This window comes from Chiloscyllium punctatum, chromosome 4, assembly GCF_047496795.1.
Source record: "Chiloscyllium punctatum isolate Juve2018m chromosome 4, sChiPun1.3, whole genome shotgun sequence".
NCBI lineage: Eukaryota > Metazoa > Chordata > Chondrichthyes > Orectolobiformes > Hemiscylliidae > Chiloscyllium > Chiloscyllium punctatum.
In genome coordinates, this window is record NC_092742.1 from 86,182,373 (window position 1) to 86,206,839 (window position 24,467).

At 37.8% G+C, this 24,467-nt stretch overlaps 1 protein-coding gene across 9 annotated transcripts in view; it reads left to right on the forward strand.

Moving 5' to 3' along the window:
* sipa1l1 (signal-induced proliferation-associated 1 like 1) overlaps positions 1-24,467 on the forward strand; it is a 374,611-nt gene that overhangs the window by 316,291 nt on the left and 33,853 nt on the right. For all 9 annotated transcript variants that reach the window (XM_072569220.1, XM_072569229.1, XM_072569226.1 and 6 more), the window contains 3 exons: positions 8,787-8,905; positions 11,608-12,077; positions 14,125-14,355. In XM_072569220.1, coding sequence (XP_072425321.1) covers positions 8,787-8,905; positions 11,608-12,077; positions 14,125-14,355 — 820 coding nt within the window. The remainder of the gene's footprint in view (positions 1-8,786; positions 8,906-11,607; positions 12,078-14,124; positions 14,356-24,467) is intronic.

The window sequence follows — 24,467 nt, forward strand, 5'->3', positions numbered from 1 at the left end:
GTTTTTCTTCTTTTAATTTTTTTTGTGAATGGCTGCATTAAGAAGTTTAGTGATATAAAGCTCCAAATGGAACTGAGTCAATGAGTGTAAACTACTGTCCAAAACTGCAGTAGGTCATGGTACTTCGTTTAAATAATGGTATTGTGTTTCGATTCAAAGAAGTCCCAGTAATCTATTCTGCTTATGAATAGTCTATACACCTTATGTTCATTATATCTGCTCTGTTGCTGCTTTATTCTTCAACTTCTATAAAGTATTGGCTTTTTCCTGAACTAGTTCTTTCTCTCCACTTTTACTCAATGTTCCTGTGTGTCTCCCAGCTACAACCACACGATTTAGCTCACTTACCACATATATAACCCACATTGTGACATTTCCAGTGTTTTCCCTTCAAGCTAGACATTTTTGTTTGTAACCACTTGTGTAGCTGCCATGAAAATCTATTAATAAGAGATAATAATTGCCAGTGTTGCTCTTTTTCATTCAATTGTTCACGTTTATTTGCCAGAAAATACTCCTACATCTCATCATGTCAGCTGTCCATTTATTCTATGCCACAGTAATTTGATTGTTAATTGAGAAATTCAAAATTCAATGATATTTAAAATTATTTATTAGATGTAACTAGGCATTGGGAAGCTTTGGCTGTTCCATGAAAGAAAAAACAATATTGGACTGAAAATAAAGTAATTTTATTTATGTCTCCACAGATACTGCTAGGTCTGCTAAGTTTTTCATGCACTTGATATTCAGCATCTGTAGTATTTTATTTTTACTGCAGTAAGCAAATACTGAATTTCTTTGGTGTGCTTGTACAACTGAGATGGTGCCCTGTTGATAATGTTACTTGACTAATAACCCACATTTCTAGGCTGATGTTCTGGAGGTTCCAACATGGTTCTGATAAAATTGAATTAGTTAATAAATCTGGAACATAAAGATTATGTCACTAATGGTGACCATGTCTACTATCATTGGTTGTTGTAAGATCTCATCTTGTTCACTGTTCTCCTTTTAAAGGAAGTAATTCTGTCATTCTTGTCCAGTCTGGCTGACATTACTCTAGACCCACAGCAATGTGGATGACTCTTAATTGCCCTCTAAGATGGAATAGCAAGCTACCTAGTTCAAGAATAATAAGGATGGACAATAAATGTTAGCCTTGCCAGTGACACCTGTGTCTAATGAAACAATGTTTCAAAAATTTGAAATCCAATCGCTAATGGGGAATAAAAGATGTTTGTTTGTTTTCTGTTTAGTTTAGAATTCAGGGAGCCTTTTTCTATCAGAGGAACTTCAGGAAATTGATGAGGTATTGCTGTCTTGAAAGTGGGCAGATAAATTCAGGAACTTCGGTTGTATTCTCATCAGAGATATCAAATTTATCTGTAAGCTTACTAAAACAGACTGCTCACAATGTTGACTTCATGTCTGATGCTGAGATGAACTTCACAACCACAAATCCTCTCCTCAACAAAAATAGCCAACTTCCACTTCCCTCATGTCATCTGAGTCCACCTTTCCTTTCCTGTTAAAGTCCCTATTCCTGTTTTTGTTCTCTTTTGACTTGATCATTCCAATGCTTTTCTGGGTTTTTTCCCATCTTCATTCTTTTGCAAACATAAGCTCATCCAAAACTCTGCTTTTTATATCTTAATTTGTACTGATGTATCATCACCCATGATCCCAGAGCTCATTGACCTTCATTGGTTCCTGGTTTGCCGATACTTGAAATTTTTAAAAAGTTGCCCTTGGTTTAACCTCAATGGCCTTGTCACTACCCATCTATGTAACTTTCTCCAGCCCTACTAGCCTTTGAGACCAACATGGTCTTTCAATCTTAGTCTCCTGTACTCTCTAACTTTAATTGTAGTGGCTGTATCTTAAGCTGCCTCAGCTTTAAGTTCTGGGAATTCCTCCCTAATCCAATTTAAGTTAGTCTTTAAAACCTACCTCATCGATCAATCTTTTAGTCATTTGTTCTATTCTCTATGTGGCAAGTATAAAACTTTGTTTAACATGTTCTGTGAAGCATCTTGACTGTTTTACGACATTAGAGTGTCCTCATGTCAATTTTGTTTCAAGATCTTTTCTTGAAAATTTCTCGAGCTACTTTTTGATTTTAGTGCTACCTTTTGGTTTTCAAGGCTTCCTTTTTCATTTTCAGGAGCTCCATTATTAAGTGGTACAATTGTGTAGTAAGATTACACTTTACATTTGTGGTAATGTAAGGGGCATTTAAATTTGTACAAAATCAGAATTTGATAAATTCATCAATATCCTCAATCATCATCACTCCACTACACTTAAATGCATACCACATAAGAAAAATATTAACTCCTGGAAACTGCAGTATTTGAATTTCCTCAAGACAACAGGCATAAGTTAACAACAAATATTTTCTTTTAAGTATCTGACACACTTCTGTACATAATAAGCAATTCATCTAAAATTCTTTCTGTAGACAAATGAGTTAACAGTGAAACCATTGCATGTTTATCTTTCTAAGGAAGTCACTGCTTTCCACGTAATTCATAGTTTGTGAAATGCTTGGAAATATATTATGCATAGATGAAAATCCTTATGAAATAAACTAGTCTTACACAGCTAAGATACAGCGCTCATTACATTCTGATCTACATTTTCCCCTGGATTAATCTTTGTAGTTCCTGAACCTTTGCAGCCTTAAGCTAGAGACTCCATATTAATTTGCAAGGAATTCATGATGTCATTGACTTCAAATTTACTAAATATTATTTTGCTGAAATGTTAAAGCTGCTGTCTTCCCTTTTTAGCCATATGTTAACCTGCCTTCACTCCCCTGGCAGCCTCACTGCTGGACCCTTTCAAGACCCATGCCATTTTGGAATTGCTATTGGAATGCCTTATTGAGAACAATTATTAGGTTGTCTCATAGTTTAAAAGAAAAGAGTAGGGGACAATGTAGATGTCTTCGGTGTGGTCATTGAAGTAGGAAGGACACAGTGCAGTTCACTCATTGTCAATCTGTATTATGTTTGAGAAATTAAACTTTTTTAAGAATGTTTAAACAGGTGGCAAGATGAGTTTTAATTGATCAATTTCACAGTATTCAGTAATAACGTGATACTTTTTGAACAGACTATTTGCTATGAAGTTTTATATTTAAATTTGAGTGATGTAAGTTGTGGAGTGATTTTTGTGACATTTCTAAGCTTGGAAGGTTGGACTTTTATCTGAAGTACATTTTATTTGAAGTGCAAATTCAATAAGGCACTGAGTGCTAAAACACACCAGAATTCTGAACATAGAGTCATACAGCTTGGAAACAGACCCTTCGGTCCAACCAGTCCAAACTAAACCAGTCACACCTGCCCACACTTAACCACTACCCCTCCAAACCTTTCTTATTCATGAACTTATCCAACTGTCTTTTAAACATTAACTGTACCTGCATTCATTACATTCTTTGACACATGAACCACACTGTGTAAAACAAAAATCAGTTGCCCCTCATGTCCTCTTTAAATCTTTCTCTTTTCACTTTAAAATATATGTCCCCTAGTTTTGAACTCACCCATCCTAGGGAAAAGACCTTCTCTATACGCATCAGGACTTTATAAACCTTAATAAGGTCACTCCTCAACCTCCTACACTCCAGTTATAGAAGACCCAGCCTTTGTATCTATCTTTGTATCTCAAACTCTCCCTCCTGGTAACATCCTGATAAATCTCTTTTGAAACCTCCCCAGTTTATTAATATCCTTTTTAGGGTGACCAGAACTGCATACATTACTCCAATAGGGGCCTCACTAATGAGCTGTACAACCTAAACATAGTGTCCCAAAGATCTGAGCAGTGACGGCAAGCGTGCTAAACACCTTCTAACAGCACTTCTACATGTGATGCGCATTTTAAGGAATTATTTACCTGAACTTCTCGGTCTCTTTGTTCTACAAGAATACCCAGGACCCTACCATTAACTGTATAAGTCCTGTTCTTGTTTGTATTACCAAAATGTAATAGCTCACATTTATCCATATTAAACTCCATCTGTCACTCCTCAGCCTTTTGATCCAATTAATAAAGGTCTCTGTGTGATCTTAGATAACCTTCTTCACTATCCATTGTATCAATTCTGATGTCATCTGCAAACTTATTATCCAATCCTCCTCATTCTCATCCAAATCATTTATATAAATGGCAAACCAAAATGGACCTAATACTGATCCCTGTGGGTCAATCTGAAAAACAACCCTCCACCATTACCCTCTGTCCCCTACTATAAAGCCAATTTTGCATCCACTTGGCAAGCTCACTCTGAATCCTCATGTGATCTAACTTATTCCAAATTTTTGAAGTTCTAATTTTGCCAAAAGGCCTTGACCTGATTTTCATTTTAAATGAGTTTCTAGTTGCATGTAGTATTCTCATGTCCTTGTTCTTTATCTTGTTACTTTTTCTTTCCCCTGACCCACCATCTGCTATGTCTGCGAAAACCTGTCATTATCATGTGTATCAAATTGCAGTGTTTTCGACAGGATATAGTTTAGCTCTGAAGATTCATGGTAATTGTGATGACAATAATGAATGTAAAAACGCCCATCCTCCTGCTGCGTATCCATGGCCATCAAAGTAGCTCCTGCAACACCCAGGAACTAATGACGCAAGTTTATTCTTTTAAACTAGGCTCAATTGAGCAAAGTCATCATGTCATTTGCTAACTTGTACAGCTGATACACTTTGCTGGATTTTAGTATGTGTAAAAGAAAAGCCATTTCAGTTTTTTACCATCTGTCTTGTTACATTGCTGTAAAACAATGCTTTTTAATTTTGTCAATTGGACAATTGTTCTTCAAAGTCCAGTCTGTAATTGTAGATTAGGCCGTGTAATGTAGTTCCTAAATATCTGTCTTTATGATAATTGTTGAAAAGTAAAGCATGTGGCTGAAGCTTACCATTTTGCACTCGTGAAAACAAAGACAAAAATGTCAAATTTCAAACTTACAAACAATCAAACTAGAAAGAAAAGAATGCTGATTGGTTGGTAAGTTGACTGAATGGCAAAGGCATTCCCAGGGACCAACCTAAGCTTCCAGGTAATTTAAAAATGGTGCAAGGCTTGAACATGTTCCGTTTGTTTTTAAAAACAAAGGGACCCTGCTAATGAATGTATGTGACTTGGAGCAAGTGTAAAGGATCCTACATTGAACTTGACTGATTATCTTACATTTGTTTGTGTAACAGTTAGCATATTTAGGATTGTTCAGCCAATGTTTCTCATGTGTAAATTCGCATTAGCAGTGGAGACATTTTGTTTTAGTTTCTTCAAGTACAGGCTGGTTGAGTATGTTTTGTATGCCTCCAATTACAAACATCCAAACCATGACAACATCTCAGCCAATAAAGAGTTGATTAACATCAATCTCTGTAATATAGGATGTAGTGATCTTTTTAAACTTTCTTGTATTTGCCATGATGAGTGCAAAATGGAAGATTTTGGCAAATGTCTTTATCCAGCATCATTATGCTTAGTAAACAAGATGCCTACAGGAGGAACTCCATGGTTTGAGCCCAAAATGCACTAAAGCATCATTCTTGAAAGAATGAGCGATTTCATATCTGTCCTAAAAAGTAGTCAACATCCAGTGTTTGCAGCTTTGTTTCCTTTGTCTCTTGATGTTTTGTGTTAATTTTTGGCAACTCAAATTTTGATCATTTGTAATATGAAGTCATTTCAGAAGATGAGATATATTGACTCAGAATGTTAAATCTATTTCTCTCTTCACAAATGCTGCCCATCCTGTTGAGTTTCTGCAGCATTTTGATTTCATTTCTGAAACAAGGGCACTTTCCTTTGATGGTCCAATTTCAGTTGGTATCATCTTTAGTACCACAACGATTAAGGCATTCATTGATTTGCTAACTTTTTGTTTTTATTGCACATAGTTCTCATGAGATAGTTTGAAAGGAACTAGCAATTTATGCACTGAGTTGATATTTCTTTTTAATTTTGTTTTGAGATAATTATATACTGCAGCATTCACATTTGACTAACCTCCCAGCAATGTTCTACCAAAAGGCACAGACAGGTACCAAACTCCTGCAGAGTGAGAAGTGTGGTTTCTGTGGACATCTTGACAAAAATTTTTCATGTTAGCAAAACATGTATTTCAGCAAAAATAATTCACTGCTGTTGTCTTGTGGGTATTTCACACTTCTCACTCTGAAGTTTGATGTGTTAAGTGGCATGAAGCATTGGTTACAGTGGTCAGGCATTTGTGTTTTGGAAAGATATCTTTTCTTGGATTGCTTTGTTTCATGTAGAAACTTCCACACTTGGAAAACTAATTTGTCTTCCTGTTTCACCCATGCCACGCATGTCTCCCCAGCACAAGAACTAATTAATATACTTTAGTGCTTTAGGAATAACCTTTTGGGGTATAGTATTCAGGCTTATCATTGGACCTGATTAGAGAAATCTTTCCTTTTATATTTGCTTGTGAACTGTAAGTTATTGATACTGACTGCCTTACTACATCAAATCAATTTTGGCCTAATAATAAATCCCAATATCTTATTCGCTTCTTTCACCACCACCACCACTAAAAGCTTTGCTGCAATAATCTTTAATATATGAGCTGAACCCCGCAGCCAGACATTTTGCAGCCCATGCACTTTATTTCCATGTAAGTTTAGCCATTTCAGTAATATTTCGTACCATGTTTACAACTTGGGCATTTCTGTGATTTGAATCCTGTCTGTTGGTGGAATTGGATGCCCTACAAGTCTGTGACTGTGAAATATTGTTAAAATCATTTTTAATCAAGCTTATTTGTTCACAATAAGTTAATGAAAAGAGATGATGATATCCTAACTTGTTTAGATCATCAGTATGTTTGCCTAAAACAAAGTGCTAAAATAATGTAACCTAAACTGACAGGAAAATCTGACATAGAAACAGAAACTTCTAAGAGCAGTTTGAACATGTATATCAATATCAGCAAGTGATTGGATACAGAGCAATATGTCGTGCTAAGGTGGATTGGAAGTGTGTGTGTGTGTGTGTGTGTGTGTGTGTGTGTGTGTGAGTGAGAGTGTGATGTGACTTCAAATACTTCATGCACTTCACTTTTATTGCAAGCTGTCAACAAGTGCTTTTTGGTATTAAGCCAGGGTATGTTCAGTTCCCAGAATATACACACAGGTTTATGCTGAGCTGCATTGATGATCTGATCATTTGAACAATTCCACCTATTGATTAATTACAGTTGGTTTCAACTGACTTCATTCTGCCTAACAATGGAACCTAGAATACCAGAAATATTAACTTTATAAGTTTCATGGTTTAGGTTAAATTCTTGTTGCAAATTAATAATAGTTGTGATCCTTCAAATAATTGTAATTACAAAGTTAAAAGTCACACAACACCAGGTTATAGTCCAACAGGTTTAATTGGAAGCACTAGCTTTCGGAGCGACGCTCCTTCATCAGGTGATAGTCAAGGGCACAATCTTAACACAGAATTTATAGCAAAAATTTACAGTGTGATGTAACTGAAATTATACATTGAAACAGACAATCAATTTTTTCAATGTATAATTTCAGTTACATCACACTAAATTTTTGCTATAAATTCTGTGTTAGGATTGAGCCCTCCACTATCACCTGATGAAGGAGCGTCGCTCCGAAAGCTAGTGTGCTTCCAATTAAACCTGTTGGACTATAACCTGGTGTTGTGTGATTTTTAGCTTTGTACCCCCCAGTCCAACACCAGCATCTCCAAATTGTAATTACAATTTCAGATGCTGTACGTAATCGACCTATGGAAAATGTATACTCAGCAGCTTTTTGGGTATTGTAAATCCTAGAAGTAGAAATTTAGCTCAAAAGTTTCATGTCATACAAGAGTGCTAGAAAACAGTTTTTCAGCATTATGCCTAATTTTCCAAAACTATACACAGAAGCAATATTCACATTAGAAATGCATGTGCATTCGACCACTGCAGGATACATGAGGGTTCACTATGTCCTTAAGATTGTAATCTAAAGTTTGGATAGATAATGGTTGTGGTCAACGTAGAAACAGTAAGCTTTAGGTTCCTCTCTAACAGCCAATTCAGCACTTTTTATCCAGTAGCAGATAAGGAACCACATCTCATAGTGATGGTAAGCAATGTAGTCATAGCATTTATCTTTTGTGTCACTTGACTGGGTCAGGCTACGTGCTGCTAAGATTTATCTGACAGAAAATGTACGAGTTTGAATGGACTGTCAGAATAGTGTCTGTTGCCTGTTATTTTATCTCCTGAGCAAAAAATAATCCTTTTCGTTATCTACTTGCACTTCACCTTGCAAATTATGGTTATAGTGGAACTCCAACACATTATTTCTCGCAGGATTAGAATGTATATTCATTTCAATTTCTATTTTTGTGTGTGTTTTTTTGAAAAAGCGTAATCAGATTCAAGATTTGTTTGTACTTTTATCTGAAGAGAGTTTAAACCTATTTTCTGTCATGGATTTATTATGCAGAAAGCTGTTGTTAACTGCATTTTAAAATGATTCCATTAATTGCAGCATTGGAAAGTGCAGTTTCAGTTGTTTTGAGGAACACCAAACATCATCAGCTTTCAAAATAAATTAAAAATGAACCATTTAAATTTCAAAGTAGATGTTATAACTCTTCTGGTTTCTGTTTTCAGACTGAATGAAGTCAGTTAAAACCCTCTGTAATTAACATCTGGCTTGTTTGTAAATAATAGAAATCTGATCTGCTTAAAAATGGTATTGAAATTGTGTTTCAGAACCAACCTGGCATATCCCATCTGTGTCGAAGGTAACATCTGCACTTCGCGAGAGCCCCAATGGGAGGCTGATGAGACAGGATGTTGTCGGCCACATTTCTCCTAACAAACATGGGCAGGTAAAGAAATTTAAATCTATTGGCCTATTGTTTTGCCTGTGTTCCAATGTATCTGGGCAGATTCATTCTTTTCAGTTAATGTTCTTGACATCAAGAAATCCAAATGCTTGGATTATTCCGATTAAAAATGACTTGTTCACCTAGGTGTTTGCACCTTTTAAAGAAAGTGTTGCATTACACCTTACTGCTAAACATTTTCCTTGGGACCTCTTTTCAAACTGAACTTGGGTACTGTGTAAACTACAAACTGTTCAAAAAGTGTAGTGCTTTGTGATTTTGTTTGTTGTCTCTGCCTTTATTGCAAATTAAAGAACTCTGAAGCAAAGACATCAGCTTAGATTCTGCCACAGCTTTTGACATGGCATAATGGAGAGAGAAGGATTCTGAGAAGAGGTGGGTAATGGTAAAGGGACCCTGAAGTTACAATAACAGAAATGGGTTTTCATTTCAGAAGAAAGAGAGGCAGAAAAATAGTTGGGGAAAAGCATTCCCAAACATAAGCGCATGGTGATTAATTATCAAAGGCAAAACAAGTAAAAATGTGTAAACCTGGAGGAGTGGAGAATAGTTGGTTGGGGTGCATAGTTGGAAGCATACAATCTGAGAATCGAAACAATTGTTCAAGATTCATCCATTTTCAAGTGAAGGCTACATTGAATTCCTGTGAACTAGAGAAGCAGAGATCCAGGAAAGTAAAACTGAAGAAAAGTATAAAGCTAGGAAGCATAGCCCAATGATTAAACTAAAATATCTTGATGTTAGTACTCAAGGAGTTAAATTATTTAAACGTTGTAAAGTTTGTTTTCAGTTATGAGATCTGCCTCTTGTTTTTGTCTTCTCCACTGCTCTTTTCTCTCGACCTTCGCCATCATTCCTCTTCCTTCATTCCAAACATAGAAACCCAAATAGCTAACTTTTCCATGCTCAAGTGGCAGTAAATGTCAAGCAGACATTTGAGTACATACATTTACTTGATTTCTTGATTCACCTGTGGGAGCTTGACTTAAGTCTATGAAAAATGAATGTTATTGCATGGCCAAATAACATTGCTGAGTCAGTCATTAGAATATTTCTGTGGGAACAATCCTTTAAAATCACTTCCTCGTGCTATTGAAGTAAACCAGTTGGCAATTGTGTAGTCACAGCCTTATGCTCTCAATGGAGTAAACATGACATGGCCAGAAAAGGGTCACACTGAGGATCTATGTTTAATAAGAAGAATATATTCAATAAAAAGAGCATGGCAAATAGTCATTGTGTCACCATTTATCATGAAGTCTGGTTAACGCACAAATGTTTGTGTGAATCAAATACATTTAGTATTGGCAGGTTCTCCATTTTTATCTTAGTGTGGGGACTGGCAACATTATCAGCAAGCAAGCTACCCACCATCACCAATGAGAGCCCACCGGATCAAGTTCCAATTGGGAATTTAAGTAGTCACCCATCCTCTCCCTGTCTGAAGCTGACACTGGCAGTTACTATGAGCAGTAACTTTTCAGACACTGCAAGCTGTGCAAAAGCACCAAAGAAGAATCCACATATCTCTCCTTGTGAGGAAGGTAGAGAAAAGTGGGTGTTTTTCAGCTGCCACCCAAAATGTGCTCCTGATCAACCCAGTGATTGGGGCAAATGACTGGGGATTGCTTAGTTCAGTTGGATGGACCGCTGGTTTATGATTTGGAGTGACGCCAACAATACAGATTCAGCTCTCTCTCTTGCTCTGTCTCACTCTGTCTCTCACTCTGTCTCTCTCTCTCTCTCTCTCTGTCTCTCTCTCTGTCTGTCTCTCTCTCCCTCTCTCTCTCTCTCTCTCTCTCTCCCCATTCTTCTTTTGTGCTGTTGCCCATCACTTAATTCTGGAGGTGCAGAGAAGGGAACAGATGTCTGATGCCAACTTTCACAATTATTTGCCTTTCTGGCACTCAATATTGTACAGCGCAAGTCCATTTGCTTTGAAGGGCAGTTGGTTATAGTGATGAAGTTAAGGTACAGCTATGATGCATGGACACTTGATTCAATGTACTGCTCACTGGGCAAATGATGTAGTGCAATCTGCTATTTCACAACAAATTACTATACTTGTGTAATGGGATAATATAATGGTATTTGAAGCCTCCACATTTATAATTTTACATTTCAAATCCAGGAGGTGGTGAAATGCATGTGTTATGAGTGGAGCTAAGCAGAGGATAGTTCACAAATACCATTTACACTTTCCACGTCTAGTAACAAACCATTCCTATTCAACCACAAACTTTGTATCTGGTGCTAGCGTGGAGGAAGAATTAAGTTTGCTACACTGAAATCGCTCCCTGCAAAGAAACTTGCAGGAACACCAAATTTAAGCTAAAATTAACCTATGAAAATCACTAAGCTCATCTTTATGTTTGAGTATTACTGAAGTTGGTGTCAACAATGCCACTATGATAAGACATCGTGTCTGTACATTGTGTTGTTGTATTTCAGCATGAAGACTTAATTTATATAATCTGTTTGCCACAAGAATTCAACAAGTAACAGTTTTGAAATGTTTTGATTTTTGTATTGGAGTTGAAAGATTTGTTTTCCATAATTTTGTTACCATTAATTTTAGATGACAAATCTTTTGATCTGTGATTTATTAACGGAACACAGGCTTAAGTAGTTTAGAGCATATATCCCAAATAACTATATTTTCTTACCCACATCTCTCTTCCCAGACTGATACACAGTACTCGAGTCACTCAAGCAGCAACACACTTTCCAGCAATGCCTCAAGTGCCCACAGTGATGAGAAGTGGTACGAGACAGGGGACCGAACGGAGTCTGACTTAAATGGATATAACTACATTCAGGGCACATCTGCAGACAGTGGCATCGACACAACCTCTTATGGGCCATGTCATAGTATGGCAATGTCTTCAGGCACCTCAGCTTGCCCAACAAGCTCTTTGAGGTCTGCACCACTAAAGGAGAAAGCAGCTTCTCCTTGGCCTGGTTCCAGTGATGGCAGCATGCATGGCAGCCGATTAGGTGATCGGGCAGCTCATTGTTATGAGAGGAGGGGAGCACTATCACCAGCGCCAAGCACAGAAAGCAAATCCTACGGAGGATTGGTACACAGTACATCAAATCTACCAGTTCGCGAAAGCAGTGCATATAGCCTCAGTGATACTTCCTCCCAATCCAGGTAATACTTGAGTTTTTTGTTCTGCTCAATAGCAATGGGTTTCATTTTGTTTTTTTCTTTCCGGCCACCTCACATTATCCAATGTTTTTTAGCCTCCGTGATATCACCTAAATCCATTTAGTTGATGGCACCTTGCCCAACCAATCCAATGTAAAATGTAAGATTACAGTGGAATCTGCTACCTAGACAGAAGCTGAGAGTAGAGTCAGGATTAATGCTGCTGACATGCTTCCTGAAAGACCAGGGATGAGCTCAGTAGCTAAGCATGTGGGATATGATGGCATCCTACACTGTGATATAGCAATGTTACACTTCAGTAGGATCACTTCCAGATCAATATAATGCTGCAGTTCCAGCAGTGAGTGTCCTGTGTCGGAAAACACTACTTTGTTTCCGTGTGTCTGATCCATCATTTTTCAGTGTAGAATTGCATATTTACCCTTGTATATTTAAATGTTGAAATTAGAACTTGATGAGGTGCTTTGAAACTGCTGCCCGTGAACATCTGTATGCAACACATCCATAAGGTGACATGTATAGCAATCAGAAGCGATGACCAAAGGGATAACTATTTTTTAAACTTCCTTCATTCTGAGCCTGGGAACATTAAAGCTAATTATCTCGCCTCATTATAGTTTGGCTTGGAGCCTAAAAGGAAGCATAGCCTTTTTGACCTGCATTACTCTGTGCTGCACTATATTATCCACAAAGCCATTACAAAGATTGCAGTCTACTGTTTTTTTTTTGATCCCAACAGAAAATGTTCCAGGAATTTAGAGTAGTGAGTGTTTTAAAACCTTTAAATAAAATAGAAGATATTTCTCATTGACTATTGGATTCCATTCCAGTCGATATCCTATTCTGGTGAACAGATGGCTATGGTTGAAGATCATCATCCTGGAATGTCAATTATAACATTGCAGAATACATTGAGCAGGCATGTTGACATCAGAATGTTCCTGCCACACAATGCCGGATGTTTTTCATGAATATATTGTTGATGTTCAGTATGTGTATATCATTTACATTACAAGGGTTAACTCTTCTGTTAAAACATGTTGCTTTGAGTACATCAATATGATTGTCATGAATTTTAAGAGTCTGAAACTGAAGAGGAAATTTTCACACATGGACATGTTCTTATCAGAAACCTGACAGAAGAAATGTAAAAGCCATTGCCAGAAGTCTATTGATTAATAACCTGCAGCAAATCTACTTACCTATCATAATATTTGTTTACCTAGGTTGCTCTCCTAACCTAACTCCATTGTTTCAACTTTGAATTATCATGTTTTTTTTTAATAGCCACAGCCTTCCCTATCTCTTCCAGCTCTAGCAGAAGAACTTTCCAGTCTTTGTCCCCTTCGCTTCTTCCAAATGTCCATCCAAGTAAATTTGTAGAAAAGATGGGGCAGGAGACCTTTCTCCTGCTGATCGCCAACAATTTCCACCATTGGTTCCACATCGTGCAGATCCTTTAAATGCTATATTTGCGTCAAGAAACAAAAATGATCAGTAATTATGCAATTCAGTTCAATTCAACCTCATAATTTGAAAATCAGTTATTTATTTTAATATCGACAGCTGTTCATATTTCAGTCATTTTGTTTGGTCTAACAATTTTGGCAATGTGGTGCTTATTAAAGTTTGTGAGAAGATTTGTAGCTCGAGTGTTCATTGTTGTGGTTCTGTTCGCCGAGCTGGGAATTTGTGTTGCAGACGTTTCATCCCCTGTCTAGGTGACATCCTAAAATAAAAACACAAATAGAGAACTCACATCGGATCATCAACGCCACACTCTCAGGAATCCGATTCATTAGAGAGGAAAAAAAGGACAACCAACTCCCATTCCTAGACGTGATGGTACAGAGAACACCGAATGGAGAATTCACCACAAACCCACTGAGAATGTCACCTAGACAGGGGACGAAACGTCTGCAGCACAAATTCCCAGCTCGTCGAACAGAACCACAACAAGATGCTCATTAGTTTGAGTTATTTATTTATTTACTCTTTGTAATAAGATATTTATTTCCTTTTCCTCTAGTACTCTGAGTTCAAGACATTCCATAAGTCCAGTAGTCTTCACACGTAGTAAGAGTTCACCTCATGATGAAATTCGTCCCACTCCTTCACCGCAGTCTTCTCTTCACTCATCTTCAGCATCTGGACCCAGGACGTTTTATCCCCGTCAAGGAGCTACTAGCAAATATCTAATAGGCTGGAAAAAGCCTGAAGGAACTACCATTAACTCTGTGGGATTTGTGGATACAAGAAAGTAAGATTCCAGGTTCTAACTTCCTGAAGTGTTCTTTTCTTTCTCCTAACCCACACTATATCACAAGGCTAATGTTGCATGTCCCTGAAGACTACCAGTCATTGGGATCCCTATCCCCATTTTTCTCTCTTTTGCTGATTTCCTAAAAGAATTTTGGAATCAACAAAAGAAGAAATGGTTGGTTCAGATGAGTGTAATTGTGCAAGATGTGTGTTCTGATGCCAGATAAAATATATATGTGACCGTGTCTTAAGCGCATGAAGCAACAGCCATGACCATTTATTTGTATGAATTAACTGTTACAAGCAGATTCAATGACATACTAAATCATATGATATAAATGAAATCTTACATTCTTGAAACAGGGTTCTCTATGTTGTGTAACTGAGTATTATGCACCAATAGTTGACGCACACAATTTCACTGTAATATTAGCAATCAATTTAGTGGATTATTTGTGGAAAAGTTTTCTTCCTTGTTTAGGCTTTTATTCTTTAAAGCATCTTTACTTCCTAGTTTGAGAGTTGAAGGAAATAGGACACTTTGCTATGAGACTATCACAAAATTAGCATGGAAGTGGAGGTCCTTTGGCTTTGTAGCTTCACTTATAGATTTTTCAAAAAAACTATCATTCTTCTGCCTCTTCTGATTCCTGGATCCAGTATTCTGAAGAAGTACTAAGGAATTTTACCTACTTTTGGTCACAGTGTGAAGAACTTTCTATTATTTTATCCCCTTTGTTGTCTTGCTCATTGTTCATCACACTCTTGAAGTAGTTTTTCACTTTTGTTAGTCTTGGTGTTTTATGATGCATTTTATTTAGTGTACCTTATTAAAAAGCTAAGAAATTAGCTTTCCTGCAATGTGGGAAAATTATGTAAAAAATTGTAGAACTGCTTCCAACAACTGCAAACAGTTTTCTTGTGGAATAAACTTTAAACCTCATTTAAAATGTACGAGAGCACACTGTAAGAATAAAGATGTTTATTCCTTCCACTTTCTTTCTGCTTCCAGTTCCCCTCTGTTCCATTACTGTAAAGCATTGAAATCCAACCTAAATTCCAAAGCTGCTGTTGGCGTAGATTAACAAAATCTACTGTATGCCGTGCCTGCACCTGCGTTGTTTTTGTTGGCAATGCTATGAGGCTGTATTGCCACATACCAGCTCAGAGACAGTCTTTTCATATTACCCTGATGAATGAGAATAGAAAAGATTGCTGTACATTTGTTGATGTCTAATGAAATCTCCCTCCTTTTATTCTTTTTGTCAATGCAATGCTCTTTCCAGAGAGTTCCAACTTTATCGCAGCTATGAAATTTGCAGATTTGGAAAGTCTCCTTAGTATTTAGATTTTTTTTAAATCTAGAAACTTCAGTATTATAGGTTCTTCTTTTATTTTTCTTTTAAAATGAAATTTCCCACAGTTGCTTTTTATATCTCTGGTGGATTGTCGGGTGGTTGATTATGTTCCTTGGAAAAACATTCTCACAGCAACAAACGCTTCCCTAATCAAGAAGTGTCATCTGGTCTTTGGGACATCAGTGTGACTCTGTTTGATGTGTTGATTGTAGTGTAACCATTTTGATGCATGGGCTTCATAGTGTGATTTGTGAATGACATCAAGGCATTTTACTTAACAACTGGCAGCTGCTTAAATTAGGTATAAATAAAAGTGCTTTGGGATAATCACCAACATTTAGATATCTGGCTATCAACTCATAAGTATTCTGCCTTCTTTGTATGTCCATGTTTCCATCCCATGTGCACACACCCGCACACTTTACAGTAGTGGGGAGAACGTTGCTATCATGATCATGTCACTAGTTTAGTCATCTAGAAGCCCAGGTGAATGTCATAGTAACATGGGTTAAAATCCTACCATGGCTGCTACTGAACCTTAAACTCAATTAATAAAGCATTTTGGAATATAAAGGTAGTATCAGTAATAGCAGCTTTCCTTGGAGAGGAAAATATTTTATACTTACACAGTCCTGCCTACATGTGATTCTAGATCCACAGTTCACTTGATTGACTCTGAAATGCTGGGTACAGTTTTCAACTGTGAGAACTGTCAATGTGTTGTGAAACTTTGCACAAAGGTCGTGAAAAATCAATGTAAAACAAAAATTATTTTATTGTAAACAATATTCAACAAAATTATAATTCATAAAGTTCATGAAAGTTAATCATCAAATTAAATGCATGATATCAGTCTTTTAAGACCATAAGAAATAGTAACAGGAGTAGGCTGAGCAGTCCATTGAGGCTGTTCAAGGATCATAGCTGATCTAACATTCCTCATGTTCACTTTCCTGCATTTTCCCTGTAACCCTGATTCCCTGATCAAGGATCCATCTCTGCCTTAAAAATACACAAGAACTCTGTCCCCACAGCGCTCTGTGGGAAGGAGTTCCAAAGACTCTTAACCCTCGAGAGAAGGAATTCATCCTCATCTCCATCATAAATTGACACCTCTTTATTCTGAGACAATGCCTTCTGGTCTTAGATTCTCCCATGTTATCATTTACCTGTCATGACTCTTAAGAATCCTATATGTTCCAATGAGCTCACTTCTTATTTTTCTATTCTGCAGTGAGTAAAATAACCCATGTGTTTCACCTTTGTTTGTAAGACAGTCCCTCCATAGCAGGATTCATCCTGGTGAACCTTCTCTGAACTGCCTTCAGTGAAAAAATACCTTTCCTTAAGTAAAGGGACCAAAATGCTCCAGATGTGATTTCACCGTGTACAGTTGTAGTAAAGCTTCCCTATTCTTGTACCTTAAAACCTCCTTGAAATAAGAGCCAATAATCAGTTAGTCTTTCTGTTTACCTGCTGCACCTGTGTGCTCGCTTTGTATTTTGTGCAGAAATTCCTCAGAAACCCCTTTTCATTGCAGCTTTCTGAAGCTTTTCTCCATTTAAAAAGCACTGTTCTTTCATTCTCCATTCCAAAATGAATAATTTCACATTATACTCCGTTTGCCAACTTCTAGCCCACTTGCTTGACCCATTAATGTCTCTCTCTAAGGTTTGCGGCAGACAGTGGCACAGTGGTTAGCACTGCGGCTTCACAGCGCCAGGGACTCGAGTTCAATTCTCACCTCAGGCAACTGTCTGTGTGGAGTTTGCACATTCTCCCCGTGTCTGCATGGGTTTCCTCCGGGTGCTCCGGTTTCCTCCCACAGTCCAAAAATGTGCAGATTAGGTGAATTGGCCCTTCTAAATTGCCCGTAGTGTTAGGTGATGGGGTAAATGTAGGGGAATGGGTCTGGGTGGGTTGTTCTTCAGAGGGTCAGTGTGGACTTGGGTCGAAGGGCCTGTTTCCACACTGTAAGTAATCTAATCTAATCTAAACTGTTTGTATGTGTCTCGCAACTTGCTTTTCCACCTATTTTTGTGTCGTCTGCAAATTTGGCTACTATGTATTTGTTTCTTTCCTCCAAATCATTAGTGTATGTTATAAACAGATGTGATTCCAGCACTGATCCCCACTGATTACAGTTTGTCACCCTGCAAAAGAACACCTTTCTAGGTTCTAGAATGCCTTAAGGAAACTCTGTTTCCTGTCCATAAGTCAATTGTCTATCCACACCAATATACTATCTCGAACACTCTGGACTCTTATCTTAAGACTTACCTTTTGTGAAGTAGCTGAAAAGTGTGTTGCTGGAAAAGCGCAGCAGGTCAGGCAGCATCCAAGGAGCAGGAGAATCGACGTTTCGGGCATAAGCCCTTCTTCAGGAATGAGGAAGGTGTGCCAAGCAGGCTAAGGATAAAAGGTAGGGAGGAGGGACTTGGGGGAGGGGCGTTGGGAATGCGATAGGTGGAAGGAGGTTAAGGTGAGGGTGATAGGCCAGAGAGGGGGTGGGGGCGGAGAGGTCGGGAAGAAGATTGCAGGTCAAGAAGACAGTGCTGAGTCCGAGGGTTGGGAATGAGATAAGGTGGGGGGGAGGGGAAATGAAGCTGGAGAAATCTGCATTCATCCCTTGTGGTTGGAGGGTTCCTAGGCGGAAGATGAGGCACTCTTCCTCCAGGCGTTGTGTTACCATGGTCTGACGATGGAGGAGGCCAAGGACCTGCATGTCCTTGGCGGAGTGGGAGGGGGAGTTAAAGTGTTCAGCCATGGGGCGGTTGGGTTGGTTGGTGCGGGTGTCCCAGAGGTGTTCTCTGAAACGTTCCGCAAGTAGGCAGCCTGTCTCCCCAATGTAGAGGAGGCCACATCGGGTGCAGCGGATGCAGTAAATGATATGTGTGGAGGTGCAGGTGAATTTGTGACAGATATGAAAGGATCCCTTGGGACCTTGGAGGGAAGTGAGAGGGGAGGTGTGAGTGCAAGTTTTGCATTTCTTGCACTTGCAGGGGAAGGTGCCGGGAGTGGAGGTTGGGTTGGTGGGGGGGTGTGGACCTGACGGAGTCGCGGAGGGAGTGGTCTTTCCGGAACGCTGATAGAGGGGGGTAGGGAAATATATCCATGGTGGTGGGCTCTGACTCCCCCTCCCACTCTACCAAGGACATGCAGGTCCTTAGCCGCCTCCATCGCCAGACCATGGAAACACAACGCCTGGAGGAAGAGCGCCTCATCTTCCACCTAGGAACCCTCCAACCACAAGAAATGAATGCAGATATCTCCAGCTTCCTCATTTCCCCCCCCGCCACCTTCTCTCAGTGCCAACCCTCGGACTCAGCACCGCCTTCTTGACCTGCAATCTTCTTCCTGACCTCTTCGCTCCCACTCCCTCTGGCCTATCACCCTCACCTTAACCTCCTTCCACCTATTACATTCCTAACGCCCCTCCCTCAAGTCCCTCCTCCCTACCTTTTATCCTTTGCCTGCTTGGCACACCTTCCTCATCCCTGAAGAAGGGCTTATGCCCGAAACGTTGATTCTCCTGCTCCTTGGATATTGCCTGACCTGCGCATTTCCAGCAACACATTTTTCAGCTCTGATCTCCAGCATCTGCAGTCATCACTTTTTCCTTTTTGTGAAGTACCTTGTTGAGCGCCTTCAGGAAGTCAACACATCTACTGGTTCCCAATTCAGCTTGAGATTTCCTCAAAAAACTTTAATTACTTTATCAGGCGTGCTTTCCCTTTCATGAAGCCATGCTGACTCTGCTTGATGAGATTATTATTTTGTAAATTTTCTGCTATTGCATCCTTAATAATTAGCATATGAGCAGTTTTCCCATCCTCTGGTACTTTTACAGAAGACAGTGAGTTTTGCAAAATTACAACCAATGCATCCACTATCTCTAAGTACTTCTTTCAGGGTCCTCGGATGCAAACCATCGGGGTCAGCAGATGGCTTTCGTCCCTTTAGTTTGTCTAATGCTACCTCTCCAGTGTTGGTGATGGTACTTAATTCCTCACCTATATTCTCTAGAATGAGTAGGATGTTCAGAGTATCTTCACTGTAAAGACTGGTGCAAAATATCTGATTAACTTCTCTGCCATTTCCTTCCTCCCTAAAACTATTTTCCTCATCATATTTTTATGAGACTTATGTTCGCTTGACCTCGCTCTTCCTTTCATGCATTTAAAAAAGCTCCTGTTGCAAATTTTTATATTCCTCACAAGTTGCCCTCATAAGTTATTTCTTTTGTTTTTGTTATCTTTTGCTGGCTTCTGAATTTATCCCAGTCTTCAGGACTGTCAGTGGCTTTTGCCTCCTTATGCTTGTTCCTTCAACTTTATACTCTCCTCAGTTTCCTTGGTTAGCCATAGTTGGTTTATCCCACTCTTGGAATCTTTCCTCCTTATTGGGATATGTTTTTGCTGAGAGTCATTAATTACTTTCTTACATCTACCACTGTTTGCTTACAGTCTTTCTGCCCAGTCCACTTCAGCTAACTATATCCTCATTTCATTATAATGACCTTTATTTACACTTGAGCATCATTTGTTTATGACTAAAGATTCTCATTTTCAAACTGATTATTAAATTCTATCATGTCATGATCACTACTTCCTTGGGATCTTTGAGGTCATTTATTAAATCTGTCTCATTGCCAGTTACCAGATCCAGGATAGCCGCCTTGGTCGGTTCCATAACACATTGCACTAGGAAAGTATCCGTAATGCACTCGATGAATTTGTTGTCATAACTATCTTTCCCAACTTGATTGACCCAATCAATAAGAAGATTAAAGTTGCCCATAATTTTTTTTACATATTCATATTACTTGTTGATTTATATCTTTTCCGATAGCATGGCTTTAATTCTAACATGTGAACATGCTAAACACACGTGGCCAAAAGGTAAAGTTAAGATGATGTGAAAAATTGGGTGTGCTGTGGAATTGTTTATCTCATTGAAGTATGCTCCGTTACTGAAAAGACTGGGAAACATTGATATGGTAAACCACACTATATCAAGGAAAATGAGAAATGGGCATGAAATGCTGACCTTGCTAGAACATTCTCAATTTCATGACAGACAAATTCTGGATGAAGGATTTAAAAAAAGAATTAGTAAGTTCTAACAACTAACAAAAAAAGCATTTGAAGAGTTGCCTCTTTCTTTGTCTAATGATATATTTTACTATGGATGTAATCATGTACTTAAAATTTTAATGATAAAACTGCTCTCATTTTAAGAACTGGTAGCAAAAAGGTAAACTTGGTTAAACTTTCATTTTGAAAATGAGAACTTATTTTAATACTCAGAACAAATAGATTAAACAAACATCAATTCATTTGACTGCTCAATATGAGCTGTGATTTCCTAATTTCAGTACCTGCCTTCCCGCTAAAAACTGCTCTCCAGAGATCAACCAATGTAGTATGACTATCAGTTAACACTGATCTTGAGTAAAATACTTTAGCATTGCTGCAACTGATTTGTTATGTCAATATTCTCAATATTAGCTAATGAGGGAAGTCTGAATCCTTACTATAGTCTTTAGAATGTGTTTACTTTTATATCATGCAGCAACAGAACATTCTGCAGTCATTCAACTCCTTTTGTCTTAAACAACTCTTTGCCAAAGAATTAATCCAGAATTAATGGTGTAAATATTACTGTGCTAAGAACTGTAATCTGTTTAGTAAAAACAAACATGTTTGCACTGGATGTACCTGGATAAATTTGGATCACAAAGGATCGTAAGTTTCATAATCTATAATAAACTTCTGTATCCAGAAAGTTGCATAATTAGTAAAGCTAATACACAGGATCAATTTCAAGAAAAATGAAAGAGCTTATGCATCAATAGTGGCCCGTTAACTATATAAAAGAAGGAGTACTTTTCTTTTACTGTTGTCAAAACTTGGCAACTTCAGCTAATAAATTGGTGCTATTATATGTCAAAGCAAACGTCTATTAATATTCTATTAAACATACTTCCACATTGATGAATAGTTGTATCAGACATCTTTTCTACAGCAAGAGAAAGAGTTACTTCTGTGCTCTGATGTCTTCTAAGTTCTGTGTACTATCCAATATACCCGTAACTGAATCTTTGACCTGAGTTACTCTTAGACAGAATTTGCGTAATACTGCCTGACTCTGGCGCTAGAGTGGGATAGAGAAGGTGGTTTTAGAGATGGAACCCCAGTACATAACGAATTAGTATTTGCAAAATATTCTTTATTTTAAAAAAGCTCAAAGTACATTTCAAATTGGACATTATAGAAAATACAATATATGACTATTTTTGTCTTCTGATCATGTTGCAATCTTAAGTGTTGCAACTGAATTCCAACATTTGACGTTTTACTATATGCATTTACTGACAAGTTTACAGTCTGAAGGGTTGTATAAGTTGTCATTCTTCAATGCCCTACGGTTGAAAGGCCTCAGGTGGCTTTTCACTGATAACATCTTTGCAGTGTTGCCCTAAGCTTTAGTGCATACCTCAGCATATAGTCCTAGACTTTGGAATGTATTGATCATCAACACTCGATCAATGACCAAAATGCATCTTTTATTGAATTGTAAGTCTTCCAGCAGCGGTTGAATTTTGTCTCCATTTGCATCTCTGGGCATAGAGCACAGATTCTGCATGAATAATCTGAGAGGGAATGTCCTCCTCACCATCAGCAAAGCTGAATCTTGTTGCTTGTTTGAAAATTTTGTTGATGACCAATTTTGTCAAATGACTTGACAGTCTGTTCAGGAGATGAACCAGAAGGATCAGCCACTCCTCTTTTTCCAAGGCATTCAGGACACATGCTGACCACTGTGATTTAAAAATCTGCGCATAAATATGCAGCTAAATTACTATGTGTAAATTCTAAACAGAAAGTACTTTTATGTTTTATCGTTTTAACAGGATTCTTACAAATTCTATTCTATGACAAAAGAAAGAATGAAGGAGTGTGAAGCAATCTTAAATAGCAGATCAAATACATTCTTGATTTTTTTTTGGAATACTTTTGGATTATCCCTTTAAGTTACATGTATAGTATGTGTTACAACATGGTGGTGAACCCTTCTGTTAATTAAACCAAGCACCCAGAAAAGTTCACCTCACCTCACCTCATAATCTGCTAAAATATGAATGAAGAGAACACCCAAATTCCACTATTTAAAGAAAATAAAATCAATTTATTCTTTAACTCTAACTCTAAAAATGAACACTAACTGACTAGTCACAACTCTAAGCCCCCCTTTCTATTAACTGCTTATTATCTGCCTCCACCTCAATAGTATACTGTTCCCATAAAACACTTATTAAAATTACATCAACTTAATTTCAAAACCATACCGCGGCTGTCGTTTTCTGTGTCTTTCTTCTTCTGGCTGAATATCTGCCTGGGTCATTGTCTTTCATTTTACTGTGAAGATGTTTCATATGAAAAGGTACCTTTTAAAGAGAGTGTTCTTAATTTCTTGGGTCTGTCTTGATGGCAGTTGCTCTATCCAATTTTCAAAATGCCTGCCTTTTTTTATATCTCCAACATCAGATCGTCTCTTTGGTTTGATGTTGACTAAACAATAAATTCAAATTTGATTTGGTTTTAGTATCCTGGGGCATAATTTAAACTGGTTAAATTTGAATTGTTTTTAAAACCACAACCAACTCGGGTATCTATTTTTCAGCCAAATGTTACCTATTTTCAATTTTCCAGTGCACTCTGAGACTGCTCTTGTAACCTCTCAGTGCAGAACAGTATTCACTCTCTGTTAAAGGTACAGTATATGCCTTCAACTTCATAATATATGCTGAAATGCAATTACTACTTGTATAAATTATATACAATTCAGATATCATACATGCTTAGGACTTGAATTTATGCTTCCAATTATTGTTTGTTTTTAGCTGGACTTGAAACATTAACTCTCCGCTTTCTGTGTATAGATACCAGCCTGGCTGACAATCTCCAGCAATTTCTGTTCTTGTTTCAGATTCCCAACATCCACAGTTCCTCATTTTAGTTAACCTATCCCCAGTATTTTGTCAAATATTTCTCTCTCATTCAAATCACAAAAGCAGGTTATCTGATCATTTTTGCATTGTGGGAGTTTACTGTGCGATTACTGCATCTCCTGCATTACAGAAGTGACTGCACTTCAAACCACTCCATTGTGGAGCATGGAGCATTTTTCATGAATTTTTTCACTTCAGCACAGTTGAATCCTATTGCTATCAGCAATAGGTGGGAATAACATATCAACCTTGCTAAATACATGAGTATAATATTGACATAATTCAATGGATTGTCAGGAATTTTGCTTGTATGGTAGTTTTGCCCAAGCATCTTCAAAATGTGAGGAAGAGAGTTAACAATGCAATGTCATCAGCTTTTGAGATATACATTATCAAATCATTGTGCAAGAGATAGCAGATTCATAAAAATGCTATCAATATGCAAGTTTGTGATTAATTACTTGAAATTTTTAAACAAGCTCACAGGTAGTTTGTGACTTACATGCAGAGAAACAAAAACGTCCTACAGCATGAGGGTTCAATTGTTCATTTATAATTTAGTACTAAAATTTTAATATACTGGTCTCTATGCAGTCAACCTCACACATTTCTCTTCTTAAAGTTTTGCTATCTGTATGGTTGCAGATGAAATAACAGTTTTGTGCAGTTGTAAATGTGTGCATTTACTAGTCATGGATGGCTAGGTTGAATTTCATCCATTTGTATCTACTTTATGGA